The sequence below is a fragment of the Protomyctophum parallelum genome (genome assembly GCF_964188405.1).
Source record: "Protomyctophum parallelum genome assembly, chromosome: 19".
Taxonomy (NCBI): Eukaryota; Metazoa; Chordata; class Actinopteri; order Myctophiformes; family Myctophidae; genus Protomyctophum; species Protomyctophum parallelum.
This window is the reverse complement of record NC_139717.1, coordinates 1,094,608-1,119,634: the sequence shown is the minus strand read 5'-3', so window position 1 is coordinate 1,119,634 and position 25,027 is coordinate 1,094,608. Positions and strand designations below refer to the sequence as shown.

Sequence of the window (25,027 nt, the reverse complement as noted above, 5' to 3'; positions counted from 1 at the left end):
TAACATGGGTCTATTCACTGCTTTAGTTTTAACATGGGTCTATTCACTGCTTTAGTTTTAACATGAGTCTATTCACTGCTTTAGTTTTAACATGAGTCTATTCACTGCTTTAGTTTTAACATGGGTCTATTCACTGCTTTAGTTTTAACATGGGTTTATTCACTGCTTTAGTTTTAACATGAGTCTATTCACTGCTTTAGTTTTAACATGGTCTATTCACTGCTTTAGTTTTAACATGAGTCTATTCACTGCTTTAGTTTTAACATGAGTCTATTCACTGCTTTAGTTTTAGTTTTAACATGGGTCTATTCACTGCTTTAGTTTTAGTTTTAACATGGGTCTATTCACTGCTTTAGTTTTAGTTTTAACATGAGTCTATTCACTGCTTTAGTTTTAGTTTTAACATGAGTCTATTCACTGCTTTAGTTTTAGTTTTAACATGAGTCTATTCACTGCTTTAGTTTTAACATGGGTCTATTCACTGCTTTAGTTTTAGTTTTAACATGAGTCTATTCACTGCTTTAGTTTTAACATGGGTCTATTCACTGCTTTAGTTTTAGTTTTAACATGAGTCTATTCACTGCTTTAGTTTTAGTTTTAACATGAGTCTATTCACTGCTTTAGTTTTAACATGGGTCTATTCACTGCTTTAGTTTTAGTTTTAACATGAGTCTATTCACTGCTTTAGTTTTAACATGGGTCTATTCACTGCTTTAGTTTTAACATGGGTCTATTCACTGCTTTAGTTTTAACATGGGTCTATTCACTGCTTTAGTTTTAACAGGGGTCTATTCACTGCTTTAGTTTTAGTTTTAACATGGGTCTATTCACTGCTTTAGTTTTAGTTTTAACATGGGTCTATTCACTGCTTTAGTTTTAACATGGGTCTATTCACTGCTTTAGTTTTAACATGGGTCTATTCACTGCTTTAGTTTTAACATGAGTCTATTCACTGCTTTAGTTTTAGTTTTAACATGAGTCTATTCACTGCTTTAGTTTTAACATGGGTCTATTCACTGCTTTAGTTTCAACATGGGTCTATTCACTGCTTTAGTTTTAGTTTTAACATGGGTCTATTCACTGCTTTAGTTTTAACATGAGTCTATTCACTGCTTTAGTTTCAACATGGGTCTATTCACTGCTTTAGTTTTAACATGAGTCTATTCACTGCTTTAGTTTCAACATGGGTCTATTCACTGCTTTAGTTTTAGTTTTAACATGGGTCTATTCACTGCTTTAGTTTTAACATGAGTCTATTCACTGCTTTAGTTTCAACATGGGTCTATTCACTGCTTTAGTTTTAACATGAGTCTATTCACTGCTTTAGTTTCAACATGGGTCTATTCACTGCTTTAGTTTTAACATGGGTCTATTCACTGCTTTAGTTTTAACATGGGTCTATTCACTGCTTTAGTTTTAACATGAGTCTATTCACTGCTTTAGTTTTAACATGGGTCTATTCACTGCTTTAGTTTCAACATGGGTCTATTCACTGCTTTAGTTTTAACATGGGTCTATTCACTGCTTTAGTTTTAACATGGTCTATTCACTGCTTTAGTTTTAACATGAGTCTATTCACTGCTTTAGTTTTAACATGGTCTATTCACTGCTTTAGTTTTAACATAGGTCTATTCACTGCTTTAGTTTTAACATAGGTCTATTCACTGCTTTAGTTTTAACATGGGTCTATTCACTGCTTTAGTTTTAACATGGGTCTATTCACTGCTTTAGTTTTAACATGGGTCTATTCACTGCTTTAGTTTTAACATGGGTCTATTCACTGCTTTAGTTTTAACATGGGTCTATTCACTGCTTTAGTTTTAACATGGTCTATTCACTGCTTTAGTTTTAACATGAGTCTATTCACTGCTTTAGTTTTAACATGGTCTATTCACTGCTTTAGTTTTAACATAGGTCTATTCACTGCTTTAGTTTTAACATAGGTCTATTCACTGCTTTAGTTTTAACATGAGTCTATTCACTGCTTTAGTTTTAACATGGGTCTATTCACTGCTTTAGTTTTAACATGAGTCTATTCACTGCTTTAGTTTTAACATGGGTCTATTCACTGCTTTAGTTTTAACATGGGTCCATTCACTGCTTTAGTTTTAACATGAGTCTATTCACTGCTTTAGTTTTAACATGAGTCTATTCACTGCTTTAATTTTAACATGGTCTATTCACTGCTTTAGTTTTAACATGGGTCTATTCACTGCTTTAGTTTTAACATGGTCTATTCACTGCTTTAGTTTTAGTTTTAACATGGGTTTATTCACTGCTTTAGTTTTAACATGGGTCTATTCACTGCTTTAGTTTTAACATGGGTCTATTCACTGCTTTAGTTTTAACATGGGTCTATTCACTGCTTTAGTTTTAACATGGGTCTATTCACTGCTTTAGTTTTAACATGAGTCTATTCACTGCTTTAGTTTTAACATGAGTCTATTCACTGCTTTAGTTTTAACATGGGTCTATTCACTGCTTTAGTTTTAACATGGGTCTATTCACTGCTTTAGTTTTAACATGGGTCTATTCACTGCTTTAGTTTTAACATGAGTCTATTCACTGCTTTAGTTTTAACATGAGTCTATTCACTGCTTTAGTTTTAACATGAGTCTATTCACTGCTTTAGTTTTAACATGGGTCTATTCACTGCTTTAGTTTTAGTTTTAACATGGGTCTATTCACTGCTTTAGTTTTAACATGAGTCTATTCACTGCTTTAGTTTTAACATGGGTCTATTCACTGCTTTAGTTTTAACATGAGTCTATTTACTGCTTTAGTTTTAACATGGGTCTATTCACTGCTTTAGTTTTAACATGGGTCTATTCACTGCTTTAGTTTTAACATGGGTCTATTCACTGCTTTAGTTTTAACATGGGTCTATTCACTGCTTTAGTTTTAACATGGGTATATTCACTGCTTTAGTTTTAACATGGGTCTATTCACTGCTTTAGTTTTAACATGGGTATATTCACTGCTTTAGTTTTAACATGGGTCTATTCACTGCTTTAGTTTTAACATGGGTCTATTCACTGCTTTAGTTTTAACATGGGTCTATTCACTGCTTTAGTTTTAACATGGGTCTATTCACTGCTTTAGTTTTAACATGGGTCTATTCACTGCTTTAGTTTTAACATGGGTCTATTCACTGCTTTAGTTTTAACATGAGTCTATTCACTGCTTTAGTTTTAGTTTTAACATGAGTCTATTCACTGCTTTAGTTTTAACATGGGTCTATTCACTGCTTTAGTTTCAACATGGGTCTATTCACTGCTTTAGTTTTAGTTTTAACATGGGTCTATTCACTGCTTTAGTTTTAACATGAGTCTATTCACTGCTTTAGTTTCAACATGGGTCTATTCACTGCTTTAGTTTTAACATGAGTCTATTCACTGCTTTAGTTTCAACATGGGTCTATTCACTGCTTTAGTTTTAGTTTTAACATGGGTCTATTCACTGCTTTAGTTTTAACATGAGTCTATTCACTGCTTTAGTTTCAACATGGGTCTATTCACTGCTTTAGTTTTAACATGAGTCTATTCACTGCTTTAGTTTCAACATGGGTCTATTCACTGCTTTAGTTTTAACATGGGTCTATTCACTGCTTTAGTTTTAACATGGGTCTATTCACTGCTTTAGTTTTAACATGAGTCTATTCACTGCTTTAGTTTTAACATGGGTCTATTCACTGCTTTAGTTTCAACATGGGTCTATTCACTGCTTTAGTTTTAACATGGGTCTATTCACTGCTTTAGTTTTAACATGGTCTATTCACTGCTTTAGTTTTAACATGAGTCTATTCACTGCTTTAGTTTTAACATGGTCTATTCACTGCTTTAGTTTTAACATAGGTCTATTCACTGCTTTAGTTTTAACATAGGTCTATTCACTGCTTTAGTTTTAACATGGGTCTATTCACTGCTTTAGTTTTAACATGGGTCTATTCACTGCTTTAGTTTTAACATGGGTCTATTCACTGCTTTAGTTTTAACATGGGTCTATTCACTGCTTTAGTTTTAACATGGGTCTATTCACTGCTTTAGTTTTAACATGGTCTATTCACTGCTTTAGTTTTAACATGAGTCTATTCACTGCTTTAGTTTTAACATGGTCTATTCACTGCTTTAGTTTTAACATAGGTCTATTCACTGCTTTAGTTTTAACATAGGTCTATTCACTGCTTTAGTTTTAACATGAGTCTATTCACTGCTTTAGTTTTAACATGGGTCTATTCACTGCTTTAGTTTTAACATGAGTCTATTCACTGCTTTAGTTTTAACATGGGTCTATTCACTGCTTTAGTTTTAACATGGGTCTATTCACTGCTTTAGTTTTAACATGGGTCTATTCACTGCTTTAGTTTTAACATGAGTCTATTCACTGCTTTAGTTTTAACATGAGTCTATTCACTGCTTTAGTTTTAACATGAGTCTATTCACTGCTTTAGTTTTAACATGGGTCTATTCACTGCTTTAGTTTTAACATGGGTCTATTCACTGCTTTAGTTTTAACATGGGTATATTCACTGCTTTAGTTTTAACATGGGTCTATTCACTGCTTTAGTTTTAACATGGGTATATTCACTGCTTTAGTTTTAACATGGGTCTATTCACTGCTTTAGTTTTAACATGGGTCTATTCACTGCTTTAGTTTTAACATGGGTCTATTCACTGCTTTAGTTTTAACATGGGTCTATTCACTGCTTTAGTTTTAACATAGGTCTATTCACTGCTTTAGTTTTAACATAGGTCTATTCACTGCTTTAGTTTTAACATGAGTCTATTCACTGCTTTAGTTTTAACATGGGTCTATTCACTGCTTTAGTTTTAACATGAGTCTATTCACTGCTTTAGTTTTAACATGGGTCTATTCACTGCTTTAGTTTTAACATGGGTCTATTCACTGCTTTAGTTTTAACATGGGTCTATTCACTGCTTTAGTTTTAACATGAGTCTATTCACTGCTTTAGTTTTAACATGAGTCTATTCACTGCTTTAGTTTTAACATGAGTCTATTCACTGCTTTAGTTTTAACATGGGTCTATTCACTGCTTTAGTTTTAACATGGGTCTATTCACTGCTTTAGTTTTAACATGGGTATATTCACTGCTTTAGTTTTAACATGGGTCTATTCACTGCTTTAGTTTTAACATGGGTATATTCACTGCTTTAGTTTTAACATGGGTCTATTCACTGCTTTAGTTTTAACATGGGTCTATTCACTGCTTTAGTTTTAACATGGGTCTATTCACTGCTTTAGTTTTAACATGGGTCTATTCACTGCTTTAGTTTTAACATGGGTCTATTCACTGCTTTAGTTTTAACATGGGTCTATTCACTGCTTTAGTTTTAACATGAGTCTATTCACTGCTTTAGTTTTAGTTTTAACATGAGTCTATTCACTGCTTTAGTTTTAACATGGGTCTATTCACTGCTTTAGTTTCAACATGGGTCTATTCACTGCTTTAGTTTTAGTTTTAACATGGGTCTATTCACTGCTTTAGTTTTAACATGAGTCTATTCACTGCTTTAGTTTCAACATGGGTCTATTCACTGCTTTAGTTTTAACATGAGTCTATTCACTGCTTTAGTTTCAACATGGGTCTATTCACTGCTTTAGTTTTAGTTTTAACATGGGTCTATTCACTGCTTTAGTTTTAACATGGGTCTATTCACTGCTTTAGTTTTAACATGGGTCTATTCACTGCTTTAGTTTTAACATGAGTCTATTCACTGCTTTAGTTTTAGTTTTAACATGAGTCTATTCACTGCTTTAGTTTTAACATGGGTCTATTCACTGCTTTAGTTTCAACATGGGTCTATTCACTGCTTTAGTTTTAGTTTTAACATGGGTCTATTCACTGCTTTAGTTTTAACATGAGTCTATTCACTGCTTTAGTTTCAACATGGGTCTATTCACTGCTTTAGTTTTAACATGAGTCTATTCACTGCTTTAGTTTCAACATGGGTCTATTCACTGCTTTAGTTTTAGTTTTAACATGGGTCTATTCACTGCTTTAGTTTTAACATGAGTCTATTCACTGCTTTAGTTTCAACATGGGTCTATTCACTGCTTTAGTTTTAACATGAGTCTATTCACTGCTTTAGTTTCAACATGGGTCTATTCACTGCTTTAGTTTTAACATGGGTCTATTCACTGCTTTAGTTTTAACATGGGTCTATTCACTGCTTTAGTTTTAACATGAGTCTATTCACTGCTTTAGTTTTAACATGGGTCTATTCACTGCTTTAGTTTCAACATGGGTCTATTCACTGCTTTAGTTTTAACATGGGTCTATTCACTGCTTTAGTTTTAACATGGTCTATTCACTGCTTTAGTTTTAACATGAGTCTATTCACTGCTTTAGTTTTAACATGGTCTATTCACTGCTTTAGTTTTAACATAGGTCTATTCACTGCTTTAGTTTTAACATAGGTCTATTCACTGCTTTAGTTTTAACATGGGTCTATTCACTGCTTTAGTTTTAACATGGGTCTATTCACTGCTTTAGTTTTAACATGGGTCTATTCACTGCTTTAGTTTTAACATGGGTCTATTCACTGCTTTAGTTTTAACATGGGTCTATTCACTGCTTTAGTTTTAACATGGTCTATTCACTGCTTTAGTTTTAACATGAGTCTATTCACTGCTTTAGTTTTAACATGGTCTATTCACTGCTTTAGTTTTAACATAGGTCTATTCACTGCTTTAGTTTTAACATAGGTCTATTCACTGCTTTAGTTTTAACATGAGTCTATTCACTGCTTTAGTTTTAACATGGGTCTATTCACTGCTTTAGTTTTAACATGAGTCTATTCACTGCTTTAGTTTTAACATGGGTCTATTCACTGCTTTAGTTTTAACATGGGTCTATTCACTGCTTTAGTTTTAACATGGGTCTATTCACTGCTTTAGTTTTAACATGAGTCTATTCACTGCTTTAGTTTTAACATGAGTCTATTCACTGCTTTAGTTTTAACATGAGTCTATTCACTGCTTTAGTTTTAACATGAGTCTATTCACTGCTTTAGTTTTAACATGGTCTATTCACTGCTTTAGTTTTAACATGGTCTATTCACTGCTTTAGTTTTAACATGGGTCTATTCACTGCTTTAGTTTTAACATGGGTCTATTCACTGCTTTAGTTTTAACATGGGTCTATTCACTGCTTTAGTTTTAACATGGGTCGATTCACTGCTTTAGTTTTAACATGGTTCTATTCACTGCTTTAGTTTTAACATGGGTCTATTCACTGCTTTAGTTTTAACATGGGTCGATTCACTGCTTTAGTTTTAACATGGGTCTATTCACTGCTTTAGTTTTAACATGGGTCTATTCACTGCTTTAGTTTTAACATGGGTCTATTCACTGCTTTAGATTTAACATGGGTCTATTCACTGCTTTAGTTTTAACATGGGTCTATTCACTGCTTTAGTTTTAACATGGGTCTATTCACTGCTTTAGTTTTAACATGAGTCTATTCACTGCTTTAGTTTTAACATGGGTCTATTCACTGCTTTAGTTTTAACATGAGTCTATTCACTGCTTTAGTTTTAACATGGGTCTATTCACTGCTTTAGTTTTAACATGAGTCTATTCACTGCTTTAGTTTTAACATGGGTCTATTCACTGCTTTAGTTTTAACATGGGTCTATTCACTGCTTTAGTTTTAACATGGGTCTATTCACTGCTTTAGTTTTAACATGGGTCTATTCACTGCTTTAGTTTTAACATGGGTCGATTCACTGCTTTAGTTTTAACATGGTTCTATTCACTGCTTTAGTTTTAACATGGGTCTATTCACTGCTTTAGTTTTAACATGGGTCGATTCACTGCTTTAGTTTTAACATGGGTCTATTCACTGCTTTAGTTTTAACATGGGTCTATTCACTGCTTTAGTTTTAACATGGGTCTATTCACTGCTTTAGATTTAACATGGGTCTATTCACTGCTTTAGTTTTAACATGGGTCTATTCACTGCTTTAGTTTTAACATGGGTCTATTCACTGCTTTAGTTTTAACATGAGTCTATTCACTGCTTTAGTTTTAACATGGGTCTATTCACTGCTTTAGTTTTAACATGAGTCTATTCACTGCTTTAGTTTTAACATGGGTCTATTCACTGCTTTAGTTTTAACATGGGTCTATTCACTGCTTTAGTTTTAACATGAGTCTATTCACTGCTTTAGTTTTAACATGGGTCTATTCACTGCTTTAGTTTTAACATGGGTCTATTCACTGCTTTAGTTTTAACATGGGTCTATTCACTGCTTTAGTTTTAACATGGGTCTATTCACTGCTTTAGTTTTAACATGGGTTTATTCACTGCTTTAGTTTTAACATGGGTCTATTCACTGCTTTAGTTTTAACATGAGTCTATTCACTGCTTTAGTTTTAACATGGGTCTATTCACTGCTTTAGTTTTAACATGGGTCTATTCACTGCTTTAGTTTTAACATGGGTCTATTCACTGCTTTAGTTTTAACATGGTCTATTCACTGCTTTAGTTTTAACATGGTCTATTCACTGCTTTAGTTTTAACATGAGTCTATTCACTGCTTTAGTTTCAACATGGGTCTATTCACTGCTTTAGTTTTAACATGAGTCTATTCACTGCTTTAGTTTCAACATGGGTCTATTCACTGCTTTAGTTTTAGTTTTAACATGGGTCTATTCACTGCTTTAGTTTTAACATGGGTCTATTCACTGCTTTAGTTTTAACATGGGTCTATTCACTGCTTTAGTTTTAACATGAGTCTATTCACTGCTTTAGTTTTAGTTTTAACATGAGTCTATTCACTGCTTTAGTTTTAACATGGGTCTATTCACTGCTTTAGTTTCAACATGGGTCTATTCACTGCTTTAGTTTTAGTTTTAACATGGGTCTATTCACTGCTTTAGTTTTAACATGAGTCTATTCACTGCTTTAGTTTCAACATGGGTCTATTCACTGCTTTAGTTTTAACATGAGTCTATTCACTGCTTTAGTTTCAACATGGGTCTATTCACTGCTTTAGTTTTAGTTTTAACATGGGTCTATTCACTGCTTTAGTTTTAACATGAGTCTATTCACTGCTTTAGTTTCAACATGGGTCTATTCACTGCTTTAGTTTTAACATGAGTCTATTCACTGCTTTAGTTTCAACATGGGTCTATTCACTGCTTTAGTTTTAACATGGGTCTATTCACTGCTTTAGTTTTAACATGGGTCTATTCACTGCTTTAGTTTTAACATGAGTCTATTCACTGCTTTAGTTTTAACATGGGTCTATTCACTGCTTTAGTTTCAACATGGGTCTATTCACTGCTTTAGTTTTAACATGGGTCTATTCACTGCTTTAGTTTTAACATGGTCTATTCACTGCTTTAGTTTTAACATGAGTCTATTCACTGCTTTAGTTTTAACATGGTCTATTCACTGCTTTAGTTTTAACATAGGTCTATTCACTGCTTTAGTTTTAACATAGGTCTATTCACTGCTTTAGTTTTAACATGGGTCTATTCACTGCTTTAGTTTTAACATGGGTCTATTCACTGCTTTAGTTTTAACATGGGTCTATTCACTGCTTTAGTTTTAACATGGGTCTATTCACTGCTTTAGTTTTAACATGGGTCTATTCACTGCTTTAGTTTTAACATGGTCTATTCACTGCTTTAGTTTTAACATGAGTCTATTCACTGCTTTAGTTTTAACATGGTCTATTCACTGCTTTAGTTTTAACATAGGTCTATTCACTGCTTTAGTTTTAACATAGGTCTATTCACTGCTTTAGTTTTAACATGAGTCTATTCACTGCTTTAGTTTTAACATGGGTCTATTCACTGCTTTAGTTTTAACATGAGTCTATTCACTGCTTTAGTTTTAACATGGGTCTATTCACTGCTTTAGTTTTAACATGGGTCTATTCACTGCTTTAGTTTTAACATGGGTCTATTCACTGCTTTAGTTTTAACATGAGTCTATTCACTGCTTTAGTTTTAACATGAGTCTATTCACTGCTTTAGTTTTAACATGAGTCTATTCACTGCTTTAGTTTTAACATGAGTCTATTCACTGCTTTAGTTTTAACATGGTCTATTCACTGCTTTAGTTTTAACATGGTCTATTCACTGCTTTAGTTTTAACATGGGTCTATTCACTGCTTTAGTTTTAACATGGGTCTATTCACTGCTTTAGTTTTAACATGGGTCTATTCACTGCTTTAGTTTTAACATGGGTCGATTCACTGCTTTAGTTTTAACATGGTTCTATTCACTGCTTTAGTTTTAACATGGGTCTATTCACTGCTTTAGTTTTAACATGGGTCGATTCACTGCTTTAGTTTTAACATGGGTCTATTCACTGCTTTAGTTTTAACATGGGTCTATTCACTGCTTTAGTTTTAACATGGGTCTATTCACTGCTTTAGATTTAACATGGGTCTATTCACTGCTTTAGTTTTAACATGGGTCTATTCACTGCTTTAGTTTTAACATGGGTCTATTCACTGCTTTAGTTTTAACATGAGTCTATTCACTGCTTTAGTTTTAACATGGGTCTATTCACTGCTTTAGTTTTAACATGAGTCTATTCACTGCTTTAGTTTTAACATGGGTCTATTCACTGCTTTAGTTTTAACATGAGTCTATTCACTGCTTTAGTTTTAACATGGGTCTATTCACTGCTTTAGTTTTAACATGGGTCTATTCACTGCTTTAGTTTTAACATGGGTCTATTCACTGCTTTAGTTTTAACATGGGTCTATTCACTGCTTTAGTTTTAACATGGGTCGATTCACTGCTTTAGTTTTAACATGGTTCTATTCACTGCTTTAGTTTTAACATGGGTCTATTCACTGCTTTAGTTTTAACATGGGTCGATTCACTGCTTTAGTTTTAACATGGGTCTATTCACTGCTTTAGTTTTAACATGGGTCTATTCACTGCTTTAGTTTTAACATGGGTCTATTCACTGCTTTAGATTTAACATGGGTCTATTCACTGCTTTAGTTTTAACATGGGTCTATTCACTGCTTTAGTTTTAACATGGGTCTATTCACTGCTTTAGTTTTAACATGAGTCTATTCACTGCTTTAGTTTTAACATGGGTCTATTCACTGCTTTAGTTTTAACATGAGTCTATTCACTGCTTTAGTTTTAACATGGGTCTATTCACTGCTTTAGTTTTAACATGGGTCTATTCACTGCTTTAGTTTTAACATGAGTCTATTCACTGCTTTAGTTTTAACATGGGTCTATTCACTGCTTTAGTTTTAACATGGGTCTATTCACTGCTTTAGTTTTAACATGGGTCTATTCACTGCTTTAGTTTTAACATGGGTCTATTCACTGCTTTAGTTTTAACATGGGTTTATTCACTGCTTTAGTTTTAACATGGGTCTATTCACTGCTTTAGATTTAACATGGGTCTATTCACTGCTTTAGTTTTAACATGGGTCTATTCACTGCTTTAGTTTTAACATGGGTCTATTCACTGCTTTAGTTTTAACATGGTCTATTCACTGCTTTAGTTTTAACATGGTCTATTCACTGCTTTAGTTTTAACATGGTCTATTCACTGCTTTAGTTTTAACATGGGTCTATTCACTGCTTTAGTTTTAACATGGGTCTATTCACTGCTTTAGTTTTAACATGGGTCTATTCACTGCTTTAGTTTTAACATGGGTCTATTCACTGCTTTAGTTTTAACATGGGTCTATTCACTGCTTTAGTTTTAACATGGTCTATTCACTGCTTTAGTTTTAACATGGGTCTATTCACTAGGGCTGTCAGAACGAATTTCATAATATGAAAGAAATTCGAATATTAAAAAATATATATATATTCGAAAGCTAAAATTGCCATTCGAATGGAGCTTTTATCATTTATTAATTCTATTTAATATTTTTATTTTGTTTTATGTTATTTTATCCGCTCACTAAATGTATTGAGTAACGAATCTACCGCTGTGATATCTCCCCGGCCGCTTCCACTGCATGTGAAGAGCGAATGTGGGCCGGGTTCCGGACCCCATGGCCTCGCGACCGTAATAGAGACGGCTTAGTGGCCCGGTGATAAATGAGCGGAGACTAGCCAGCTACACGAAGGTGATAAGCGCCCCGATTGTAAAGGCTGAGCACGCGGTCAAAAACGTCGAAATGTCTCGAAAATATTTTCGGAGGCTCGATTTTCGTGCGTTCTAGGAGCCGTGGCCTCGCGGTACCGCCGCTGACAAGCCCGCGGTTCCGTGGGTCCTGAGCAGGCCGACGAGGGCTACTCCGCATGGTCAAGCCCGTCGCGCAGAACCCAGGCGGTACCCCCGAAAAGTTTCGAAATGTCCGGAGGAGCGGCGGCGCTTAGAGTGACCGCAATGACATGACATAATGTCCGTGGAAACACAAGCATTCGGTGGGTCTCGCGCTAGGCCTGTCGTTTTACGTTTCACGTTCACTCACTGTAAAATGCATTTGCACTATAGACAGACAACAATCTTACCGTGCTGAGTGCACTGTGCTCAATAAAACAGTTTAAACGCTATTTTGTGCGGTGAAAACCATTATTACGTGTGCTGAAACTGAAAGTACTGCTTTGTCATTTGGAAGGGGGGGGCCTCTAGTGGACAGAATGTGCATCGTATTATATTCTGTGTATTATTATAGGCTAAATATGAGCTAAAATAAACAATGTAAATATTCGAATATTTCCGAATATTACAAATAATGAAGCAATGAAATTCGAATTGGATTATAGAGGTGAACTGACAGCCCTACTATTCACTGCTTTAGTTTTAACATGAGTCTATTCACTGCTTTAGTTTTAACATGGGTCTATTCACTGCTTTAGTTTTAACATGGGTCTATTCACTGCTTTAGTTTTAACATGGGTCTATTCACTGCTTTAGTTTTAACATGGGTCTATTCACTGCTTTAGTTTTAACATGGGTCTATTCACTGCTTTAGTTTTAACATGGGTATATTCACTGCTTTAGTTTTAACATGGGTCTATTCACTGCTTTAGTTTTAACATGAGTCTATTCACTGCTTTAGTTTTAACATGGGTCTATTCACTGCTTTAGTTTTAACATGAGTCTATTCACTGCTTTAGTTTTAACATGAGTCTATTCACTGCTTTAGTTTTAACATGGTCTATTCACTGCTTTAGTTTTAACATGGGTCTATTCACTGCTTTAGTTTTAACATGGGTCTATTCACTGCTTTAGTTTTAACATGGGTCTATTCACTGCTTTAGTTTTAACATGGGTCTATTCACTGCTTTAGTTTTAACATGAGTCTATTCACTGCTTTAGTTTTAACATGGTCTATTCACTGCTTTAGTTTTAACATGGGTATATTCACTGTTTTAGATTTAACATGGGTCTATTCACTGCTTTAGTTTTAACATGGGTCTATTCACTGCTTTAGTTTTAACATGGGTCTATTCACTGCTTTAGTTTTAACATGAGTCTATTCACTGCTTTAGTTTTAACATGGGTCTATTCACTGCTTTAGTTTTAACATGAGTCTATTCACTGCTTTAGTTTTAACATGTGTCTATTCACTGCTTTAGTTTTAACATGGTCTATTCACTGCTTTAGTTTTAACATGGGTCTATTCACTGCTTTAGTTTTAACATGAGTCTATTCACTGCTTTAGTTTTAACATGAGTCTATTCACTGCTTTAGTTTTAGCATGGGTCTATTCACTGCTTTAGTTTTAGTTTTAACATAGTCTATTCACTGCTTTAGTTTTAACATGGGTCTATTCACTGCTTTAGTTTTAACATGAGTCTATTCACTGCTTTAGTTTTAACATGGGTCTATTCACTGCTTTAGTTTTAGTTTTAACATGGTCTATTCACTGCTTTAGTTTTAACATGGTCTATTCACTGCTTTAGTTTTAACATGGGTCTATTCACTGCTTTAGTTTTAACATGAGTCTATTCACTGCTTTAGTTTTAACATGGTCTATTCACTGCTTTAGTTTTAACATGGGTCTATTCACTGCTTTAGTTTTAACATGGTCTATTCACTGCTTTAGTTTTAACATGGTCTATTCACTGCTTTAGTTTTAACATGGTCTATTCACTGCTTTAGTTTTAACATGGGTCTATTCACTGCTTTAGTTTTAACATGGTCTATTCACTGCTTTAGTTTTAACATGGTCTATTCACTGCTTTAGTTTTAACATGGGTCTATTCACTGCTTTAGTTTTAACATGGGTCCATTCACTGCTTTAGTTTTAACATGGGTCTATTCACTGCTTTAGTTTTAACATGGGTCTATTCACTGCTTTAGTTTTAACATAGTCTATTCACTGCTTTAGTTTTAACATGAGTCTATTCACTGCTTTAGTTTTAACATGAGTCTATTCACTGCTTTAGTTTTAACATGAGTCTATTCACTGCTTTAGTTTTAACATGGGTCTATTCACTGCTTTAGTTTTAACATGGGTCTATTCACTGCTTTAGTTTTAACATGGGTCTATTCACTGCTTTAGTTTTAACATGGGTCTATTCACTGCTTTAGTTTTAACATGAGTCTATTCACTGCTTTAGTTTTAACATGAGTCTATTCACTGCTTTAGTTTTAACATGGGTCTATTCACTGCTTTAGTTTTAACATGGGTCTATTCACTGCTTTAGTTTTAACATGGGTATATTCACTGCTTTAGTTTTAACATGGGTCTATTCACTGCTTTAGTTTTAACATGGGTCTATTCACTGCTTTAGTTTTAACATGGGTCTATTCACTGCTTTAGTTTTAACATGGGTTTATTCAATTCTTTAGTTTTAACATGGGTCTATTCACTGCTTTAGTTTTAACATGAGTCTATTCACTGCTTTAGTTTTAACATGGGACTATTCACTGCTTTGGTTTTAACATGGGTCTATTCACTGCTTTAGTTTTAGTTTTAACATGGGTCTATTCACTGCTTTAGTTTTAACATGGGTCTATTCACTGCTTTAGTTTTAACATGGGTCTATTCACTGCTTTAGTTTTAACATGGGTCTATTCACTGCTTTAGTTTTAACATGGGTCTATTCACTGCTTTAGTTTTAACATGGGTCTATTCACTGCTTTAGTTTTAACATGGGTCCATTCACTGCTTCAGTTTTAACATGGGTCTATTCACTGCTTTAGTTTTAACATGGGTCTATTCACTGCTTTAGTTTTAACATGGGTCTATTCACTGCTTTAGTTTTAACATGGGTCTATTCACTGCTTTAGTTTTAACATGGGTCTATTCACTGCTTTAGTTTTAACATGGGTCTATTCACTGCTTTAGTTTTAACATGGGTCTATTCACTGCTTTAGTTTTAACATGGGTCCATTCACTGCTTCAGTTTTAACATGGGTCTATTCACTGCTTTAGTTTTAACATGGGTCTATTCACTGCTTTAGTTTTAACATGGGTCCATTCACTGCTTCAGTTTTAACATGGGTCTATTCACTGCTTTAGTTTTAACATGGGTCTATTCACTGCTTTAGTTTTAACATGGGTCTATTCACTGCTTTAGTTTTAACATGGGTCTATTCACTGCTTTAGTTTTAACATGGGTCTATTCACTGCTTTAGTTTTAGTTTTAACATGGGTCTATTCACTGCTTTAGTTTTAACATGGGTCTATTCACTGCTTTAGTTTTAACATGGGTCTATTCACTGCTTTAGTTTTAACATGGGTCTATTCACTGCTTCAGTTTTAACATGGGTCTATTCACTGCTTTAGTTTTAACATGGGTCTATTCACTGCTTTAGTTTTAACATGGGTCTATTCACTGCTTTAGTTTTAACATGAGTCTATTCACTGCTTTAGTTTTAACATGGGTCTATTCACTGCTTTAGTTTTAACATGGGTCTATTCACTGCTTTAGTTTTAACATGAGTCTATTCACTGCTTTAGTTTTAACATGGGTCTATTCACTGCTTTAGTTTTAACATGGGTATATTCACTGCTTTAGTTTTAACATGGGTCTATTCACTGCTTTAGTTTTAACATGAGTCTATTCACTGCTTTAGTTTTAACATGGATCTATTCACTGCTTTAGTTTTAGTTTTAACATGAGTCTATTCACTGCTTTAGTTTTAACATGGGTCTATTCACTGCTTTAGTTTTAACATGGGTCTATTCACTGCTTTAGTTTTAACATGAGTCTATTCACTGCTTTAGTTTTAACATGGGTCTATTCACTGCTTTAGTTTTAACATGAGTCTATTCACTGCTTTAGTTTTAACATGGATCTATTCACTGCTTTAGTTTTAGTTTTAACATGAGTCTATTCACTGCTTTAGTTTTAACATGGGTCTATTCACTGCTTTAGTTTTAACATGGGTCTATTCACTGCTTTAGTTTTAACATGAGTCTATTCACTGCTTTAGTTTTAACATGAGTCTATTCACTGCTTTAGTTTTAACATGGGTCCATTCACTGCTTTAGTTTTAACATGGGTCTATTCACTGCTTTAGTTTTAACATGAGTCTATTCACTGCTTTAGTTTTAACATGGTCTATTCACTGCTTTAGTTTTAACATGGGTTTATTCACTGCTTTAGTTTTAACATGGGTCTATTCACTGCTTTAGTTTTAACATGGGTCTATTCACTGCTTTAGTTTTAACATGGGTCTATTCACTGCTTTAGTTTTAACATGGGTCTATTCACTGCTTTAGTTTTAACATGGGTCTATTCACTGCTTTAGTTTTAACATGGTCTATTCACTGCTTTAGTTTTAGTTTTAACATGGGTCTATTCACTGCTTTAGTTTTAGTTTTAACATGGGTCTATTCACTGCTTTAGTTTTAGTTTTAACATGGGTCTATTCACTGCTTTAGTTTTAGTTTTAACATGGTCTATTCACTGCTTTAGTTTTAACATGGGTCTATTCACTGCTTTAGTTTTAGTTTTAACATGGGTCTATTCACTGCTTTAGTTTTAGTTTTAACATGGGTCTATTCACTGCTTTAGTTTTAGTTTTAACATGGGTCTATTCACTGCTTTAGTTTTAGTTTTAACATGGGTCTATTCACTGCTTTAGTTTTAACATGGGTCTATTCACTGCTTTAGTTTTAACATGGTCTATTCACTGCTTTAGTTTTAGTTTTAACATGGGTCTATTCACTGCTTTAGTTTTAGTTTTAACATGAGTCTATTCACTGCTTTAGTTTTAGTTTTAACATGGGTCTATTCACTGCTTTAGTTTTAGTTTTAACATGGGTCTATTCACTGCTTTAGTTTTAGTTTTAACATGGGTCTATTCACTGCTTTAGTTTTAGTTTTAACATGGGTCTATTCACTGCTTTAGTTTTAACATGAGTCTATTCACTGCTTTAGTTTTAACATGGTCTATTCACTGCTTTAGTTTTAGTTTTAACATGGGTCTATTCACTGCTTTAGTTTTAGTTTTAACATGGGTCTATTCACTGCTTTAGTTTTTTAGGTTTTCATTTAGTTTTAGTCACCTGGAATGTCTTAGTGTTAGTCTAGTCGTAGTCGACTAAATCTACGGTTGATTTAGTCGACTAAAGTGTATTTTGGGCGGGCCTTGATGCCGTCGCAATGACTGTTTTTTTTTCACTTGCTGAAAATAGACGCGTTGTTTAAATGTACTTCCCATGTAGTTTTCCTCAGTGGAAAACGGTAGTTTTCCTCAGTGGAAAACGGTAGTTTTCCTCAGTGGAAAACGGTAGTTTTCCTCAGTGGAAAACGGTAGTTTTCCTCAGTGGAAAACGGTAGTTTTCCTCAGTGGAAAACGGTAGTTTTCCTCAGTGGAAAACGGTAGTTTTCCTCAGTGGAAAACGGTAGTTTTCCTCAGTGGAAAACAAACCGTAGTCAACAAACATTCTTCGTCTTGGTTTTAGTGGAGGAAAACAACACTGATTGGTGGTACCAGTAGGGACCAATAGGGGGGCGGTACGGTCGTAGGTATACCTGATCCTGGTGAAGCCGTCGTCCCATTGGTCCTCCTCGGCGACCCACAGCACGTCAGCCAATGACGGGACGGCGGAGGCGGGCGTCTCCATGGCGACGACGCCGCCAACGAGACCGCGCCCATGTTCAAAGATCTGGTGACATCATCAACATGAGACAACAACAACAATGACGTTTAAACGCTGTTTCAGCATTCTGAAATGCCCATGTTTCTACTTTCTATGTCGTAACAACTACAAATAGATTTTGTAACCCATTTTTCACCCCTGTGTCAATCATCTAATGTGATCCTGGGCTCTACACACCCTCCACCAACCTAGTCCCCATATATGGGGGACAAGGGGAGACCAACCTAGTCCCCATATATGGGGGACAAGGGGAGACCAACCTAGTCCCCATATATGGGGGACAAGGGGAGACCAACCTAGTCCCCATATATGGGGGACATGGGGAGACCAACCTAGTCCCCATATATGGGGGACATGGGGAGACCAACCTAGTCCCCATATATGGGGGACATGGGGAGACCAACCTAGTCCCCATATATGGGGGACAAGGGGAGAACAACCTAGTCCCCATATATGGGGGACAAGGGGAGAGCAACCTAGTCTCCATATATGGGGGACAAGGGGAGACCAACCTAGTCCCCCATATATGGGGGACAAGGGGAGAGCAACGGACTTGAACTCATGCTTCCTTCATGCCTGAGTGTCCAAGTTGCTCCTTTACACCTGACAGGGGGGAGTTTCCCTGGTTGGACGTAGCGCGTGGAAGGAACACGTTATTCCAACCAGTTCCTTTCCCCTCCATCAGGCGCCCCGGCAGGCCAGGGGGAGGCAGTTTAGTGACCAGGATTACTGCATGTTTTTTTGTGAGGGTACCTACCCTAGGGGACACGGGGAGAACATGTGAGGGTACCTACCCTAGGGGACACGGGGAGAACATGTGAGGGTACCTACCCTAGGGGACACGGGGAGAACATGTGAGGGTACCTACCCTAGGGGACACGGGGAGAACATGTGAGGGTACCTACCCTAGGGGACACGGGGAGAACATGTGAGGGTACCTACCCTAGGGGACACGGGGACAACATGTGAGGGTACCTACCCTAGGGGACACGGGGAGAACATGTGAGGGTACCTACCCAAGGGGACACGGGGAGAACATGTGAGGGTACCTACCCTAGGGGACACGGGGAGAACATGTGAGGGTACCTACCCTAGGGGACACGGGGAGAACATGTGAGGGTACCTACCCTAGGGGACACGGGGAGAACATGTGAGGGTACCTACCCTAGGGGACACGGGGAGAACATGTGAGGGTACCTACCCTAGGGGACACGGGGAGAACATGTGAGGGTACCTACCCTAGGGGACACGGGGAGAACATGTGAGGGTACCTACCCTAGGGGACACGGGGAGAACATGTGAGGGTACCTACCCTAGGGGACACGGGGAGAACATGTGAGGGTATCTACCCTAGGGGATACGGGGAGAACATGCAAACTCCACACAGAAAGGCCCTTTCTCTCTCTCTCTCTGATTGACAGCCCATACATCCAATCAGAAAAGTCCTATTTTATTGTATTAACCCATTTAGGCCTGACATCGAAATTAAAACAATGTCTTCTAAATCCTAAAAAGTGTTCTGAAAAACATACATGTTTCTATGCCAGTGGTTCTCAATATGTCATGTCAACGACCCCCAAAAATGATATGTAATTGGCCGCCGACCCCCCCCCATCTGAAAATGTGTTGTTCCAGGAACCTCTGAGAAGCAAAGCTTTGAGTTAAAAACGTCAGTTGTCATGTTGTTATGAGCTACTGTCTGTCCATGCAGGTGAAGGTGTTATGGGGAGATTCGTTCCCTACCTGAATGTGTTGCCTTGGTGAAGGTGTTATGGGGAGATTCGTTCCAATCATCCGCACGACACTGCGATACTGTCCACACAGCTCACTGTCCCACACCGGAACCAACTAGAAATGCACACACACACACACACACACACACACACACACACACACACACACGCACACACAGGGAACACGCACACGCATGTGTGCGCACACACACACACAGACACACACACACAGGGAAAGAGATTCCATCAATTACGAGCAGTGCTGAACAATACGACATGTGAATGTGAAACTAGTGAAACTCTAGTTGAGTCTCTTACCACCGCGGCTCAGTGACGTCATGTTGTAGTTTTAGTAAAAACAGAGAGGTGTGTTTGGGTGAGCGGTGAGTCTCCTACCACCGCGGCTCAGTGACGTCATGTTGTAGTTTTAGTAAAAACAGAGAGGTGTGTTTGGGTGAGCGGTGAGTCTCTTACCACCACGGCTCAGTGACGTCATGTTGTAGTTTTAGTAAAAACAGAGAGGTGTGTTTGGGTGAGCGGTGAGTCTCTTACCACCGCGGCTCAGTGACGTCATGTTGTAGTTTTAGTAAAAACAGAGAGGTGTGTTTGGGTGAGCGGTGAGTCTCTTACCACCGCGGCTCAGTGACGTCATGTTGTAGTTTTAGTAAAAACAGAGAGATGTGTTTGGGTGAGCGGTGAGTCTCTTACCACCGCGGCTCAGTGACGTCATGTTGTAGTTTTAGTAAAAACAGAGAGGTGTGTTTGGGTGAGCGGTGAGTCTCTTACCACCGCGGCTCAGTGACGTCATGTTGTAGTTTTAGTAAAAACAGAGAGGTGTGTTTGGGGTGAGCGGTGAGTCTCTTACCACCGCGGCTCAGTGACGTCATGTTGTAGTTTTAGTAAAAACAGAGAGGTGTGTTTGGGGTGAGAGGTGAGTCTCTTACCACCGCGGCTCAGTGACGTCATGTTGTAGTTTTAGTAAAAACAGAGAGGTGTGTTTGGGGTGAGCGGTGAGTCTCTTACCACCGCGGCTCAGTGACGTCATGTTGTAGTTTTAGTAAAAACAGAGAGATGTGTTTGGGGTGAGCGGTGAGTCTCTTACCACCGCGGCTCAGTGACGTCATGTTGTAGTTTTAGTAAAAACAGAGAGGTGTGTTTGGGTGAGCGGTGAGTCTCTTACCACCGCGGCTCAGTGACGTCATGTTGTAGTTTTAGTAAAAACAGAGAGGTGTGTTTGGGGTGAGAGGTGAGTCTCTTACCACCGCGGCTCAGTGACGTCATGTTGTAGTTTTAGTAAAAACAGAGAGATGTGTTTGGGGTGAGAGGTGAGTCTCTTACCACCGCGGCTCAGTGACGTCATGTTGTAGTTTTAGTAAAAACAGAGAGGTGTGTTTGGGGTGAGCGGTGAGTCTCTTACCACCGCGGCTCAGTGACGTCATGTTGTAGTTTTAGTAAAAACAGAGAGGTGTGTTTGGGGTGAGAGGTGAGTCTCTTACCACCGCGGCTCAGTGACGTCATGTTGTAGTTTTAGTAAAAACAGAGAGGTGTGTTTGGGGTGAGCGGTGAGTCTCTTACCACCGCGGCTCAGTGACGTCATGTTGTAGTTTTAGTAAAAACAGAGAGATGTGTTTGGGGTGAGCGGCTTGTAGATCTGCTATTTTCAGAAAGTGTAAAATCTGCCATTACAACGGCTATCTTTCAACAGCGAAAGCATAACATAATGCTTAAAACACCAAAAGGGGTTCCCGCCCAGAATGGGGTAATAGATCAGGATCAGGAGTAACTCTGGAAAAGAAAAACTATAAAAAACAGCATATTTTTACATATCGAGCAGTCCAAATATGAATAATAAGTAGGTGCCCCCCCCCCCCCCTCCAAATATGAATATGATAAGTAGGTGGTCGGTCAACGGACAATTCTGGGCGGGAACCCCTTTTGGTGTTTTAAAGCATTATATTGGAAAATAAGCTGATCTAAAAGCTTTCAATTGGAATCCTGAAAAGTAACCTTTTTTTATTGAATTTCAAATGCATTTAGTTAACATGAGTTAGTTAGTTGCATTTAGTTAACGACGTCATCTCACCATGTCAGCAGGAACGCCAAAATACTCCAGGATGGAGCAGAGAAGATCCAGCACGTCTTCAACCAACGACATGTCTGTCTGTCTGTCTGTCTGTCTGTCTGTCTGTCTGTCTGTCTGTCTGTCTGTCGTGGACTGCACCAGGGTCACCTGTAAGAACAGAAGACAGACTGGATGTCAACTATATAGTGATGGGAGATTAATCGGCAAACACATGGAGGGTATTGGCCGATATTGGCCTTAAAAGGATATATCGGTCATCGGTATCGGTGAAATAATATATATTTAGCAGACATTTTATTTTAAATAAACAACTACACTTTAGAAACAAGACCAAATAAACAACTACACTTTAGAAACAAGACCAAATAAACAACTACACTTTAGAAACAAGACCAAATAAACAACTACACTTTAGAAACAAGACCAAATAAACAACTACACTTTAGAAACAAGACCAAATAAACAACTACACTTTAGAAACAAGACCAAATAAACAACTACACTTTAGAAACAAGACCAAATAAACAACTACACTTTAGAAACAAGACCACATAAACAACTACACTTTAGAAACAAGACCAAATAAACAACTACACTTTAGAAACAAGACCAAATAAACAACTACACTTTAGAAACAAGACCAAATAAACAACGACACTTTAGAAACAAGACCAAATAAACAACTACACTTTAGAAACAAGACCAAATAAACAACTACACTTTAGAAACAAGACCAAATAAACAACTACACTTTAGAAACAAGACCAAATAAACAACTACACTTTAGAAACGAGACCAAATAAACAACTACACTTTAGAAACAAGACCAAATAAACAACTACACTTTAGAAACAAGACCAAATAAACAACTACACTTTAGAAACGAGACCAAATAAACAACTACACTTTAGAAACGAGACCAAATAAACAACTACACTTTAGAAACAAGACCAAATAAACAACTACACTTTAGAAACAAGACCAAATAAACAACTACACTTTAGAAACAAGACCAAATAAACAACTACACTTTAGAAACAAGACCAAATAAACAACTACACTTTAGAAACAAGACCAAATAAACAACTACACTTTAGAAACAAGACCAAATAAACAACTACACTTTAGAAACAAGACCAAATAAACAACTACACGTTAGAAACAAGACCAAATTTAAACAACTACAATTTAGAAACAATTCTGCAAACTGTTAATAAATACTTCAATCAATCAAAGGTTTTTCAGAAAACTGTCAGGATTTAGAAGACTTTTTTATCAGTTCTAACGGGGTTTAATCCATCCATGGTGCAGAATGTGCTGTCAAACAGAACTACACTGTTCCCATCTAAAAGGGTCCTCAATCTTCAATTCATCACAACATTTAAAGACATATACTTACAGATATATACACTGCTAAATAACAATCTATTCTAATAATAATTGCAATGATTCCACGATGCTACATGCAGAGAGAGCACTTACCCCACCCCCTTAGATAGCATTTCTGTAGACTTAGATAGCATCTGATACAGACTTATAGCATGTTATGTAGACAGCACTATAATTGTATTGTATGTAGTCATAGCACGTCATAGTACATATGTATAGCATAGTAGTATAGATGTATAGTTTATATGTATAGTTTCATTATATAGATATTCCACTGTTACGTTCTTAGCTTACGCATGTTTCATGATAAATGCTTTTATGTGATGTATTCCCATGCTTTTGTTCTTCCTTAATGTAAATCGCTCTGGATTAAGAGTGTCTGATAAATGCCTACATTGTAAATTGTATGTTTGTTTGATTGATTGATTGAAGTATTTATTAACAGTTTGCAGAATTACAGTACATTTCAAGCACAAACTCAATATAAAGACTGTTAACTGTGAGTGGACGAGGACGACCCAATTAAGCATTACACTTGTTTACAACAGGGTCCACATTGTTCAATTCATCATAAAGTAGGTAAAAAGGGAAAAGAAACATATACAGTGAGGGGAAAAGGGGGGGTGGGGGGGGTTGAGGTAAATGTATTTAAACAGCAGCACTGCAGACTTGTTAGTTGTTTACATGATCATCAGAGTCCTCCATGTTCAATTCATCACGACATTTAATGACATATACACTTCTAATTATATCAATCTAGTCCAATAAGATTGTAATGATCCCATGATGCAGCACACACACACACACACACACACACACACACACACACACACACACACACACACACACACACACACACACACAAACAAACACGATCAAACAAACACACATCCAGTTAAAACAACATAGTTTTACACACAAACACTAAACGCACTCACAGCTCTGTTTGTTGTCTGTCTTGAAGTCCTTTAGACATGTTTGTATGTTTATGAAGCGACGTTTTTAAACGTTTATTAAATTAAATATAATAAAAGCGTCAACGACGAGACGAAAACTAAAGCAGTGAAGTCAGTCAGCAGCACAACATAACGTCTGGAGGGGTGCCAGACTGTGGGAGAGAAACAAGCAAACCAGCCTACAATAAACAACTACTCTTTAGAAACAAGACCAAATAAACAACTACACTTTAGAAACAAGACCAAATAAACAACTACACTTTAGAAACAAGACCAAATAAACAACTACACTTTAGAAACAAGACCAAATAAACAACTACACTTTAGAAACAAGACCAAATAAACAACTACACTTTAGAAACAAGACCAAATAAACAACTACACTTTAGAAACAAGACCAAATAAACAACTACACTTTAGAAACAAGACCAAATAAACAACTACACTTTAGAAACAAGACCAAATAAACAACTACACTTTAGAAACAAGACCAAATAAACAACTACACTTTAGAAACAAGACCAAATAAACAACTACACTTTAGAAACAAGGCCAAATAAACAACTACACTTTAGAAACAAGACCAAATAAACAACTACACTTTAGAAACAAGACCAAATAAACAACTACACTTTAGAAACAAAACCAAATAAACAACTACACTTTAGAAACAAGACCAAATAAACAACTACACTTTAGAAACAAGACCAAATAAACAACTACACTTTAGAAACAAGACCAAATAAACAACTACACTTTAGAAACAAGACCAAATAAACAACTACACTTTAGAAACAAGACCAAATAAACAACTACACTTTAGAAACAAGACCA

At 36.5% G+C, this 25,027-nt stretch overlaps 1 protein-coding gene across 1 annotated transcript in view; it reads right to left on the bottom strand.

Moving 5' to 3' along the window:
- mtfr2 (mitochondrial fission regulator 2) overlaps positions 1-21,935 on the bottom strand; it is a 42,806-nt gene extending 20,871 nt beyond the window's left edge. Inside the window, exons 1-3 of the mRNA XM_083790756.1 lie at positions 21,849-21,935; positions 19,776-19,880; positions 17,905-18,038 (exon numbers count right to left, since the gene is read on the bottom strand). Of these exons, the coding sequence (XP_083646882.1) occupies positions 17,905-18,038; positions 19,776-19,880; positions 21,849-21,920 (311 nt within the window). The 5' untranslated portion in view covers positions 21,921-21,935. The remainder of the gene's footprint in view (positions 1-17,904; positions 18,039-19,775; positions 19,881-21,848) is intronic.
- Between the last annotated feature and the right edge of the window lie 3,092 nt (positions 21,936-25,027).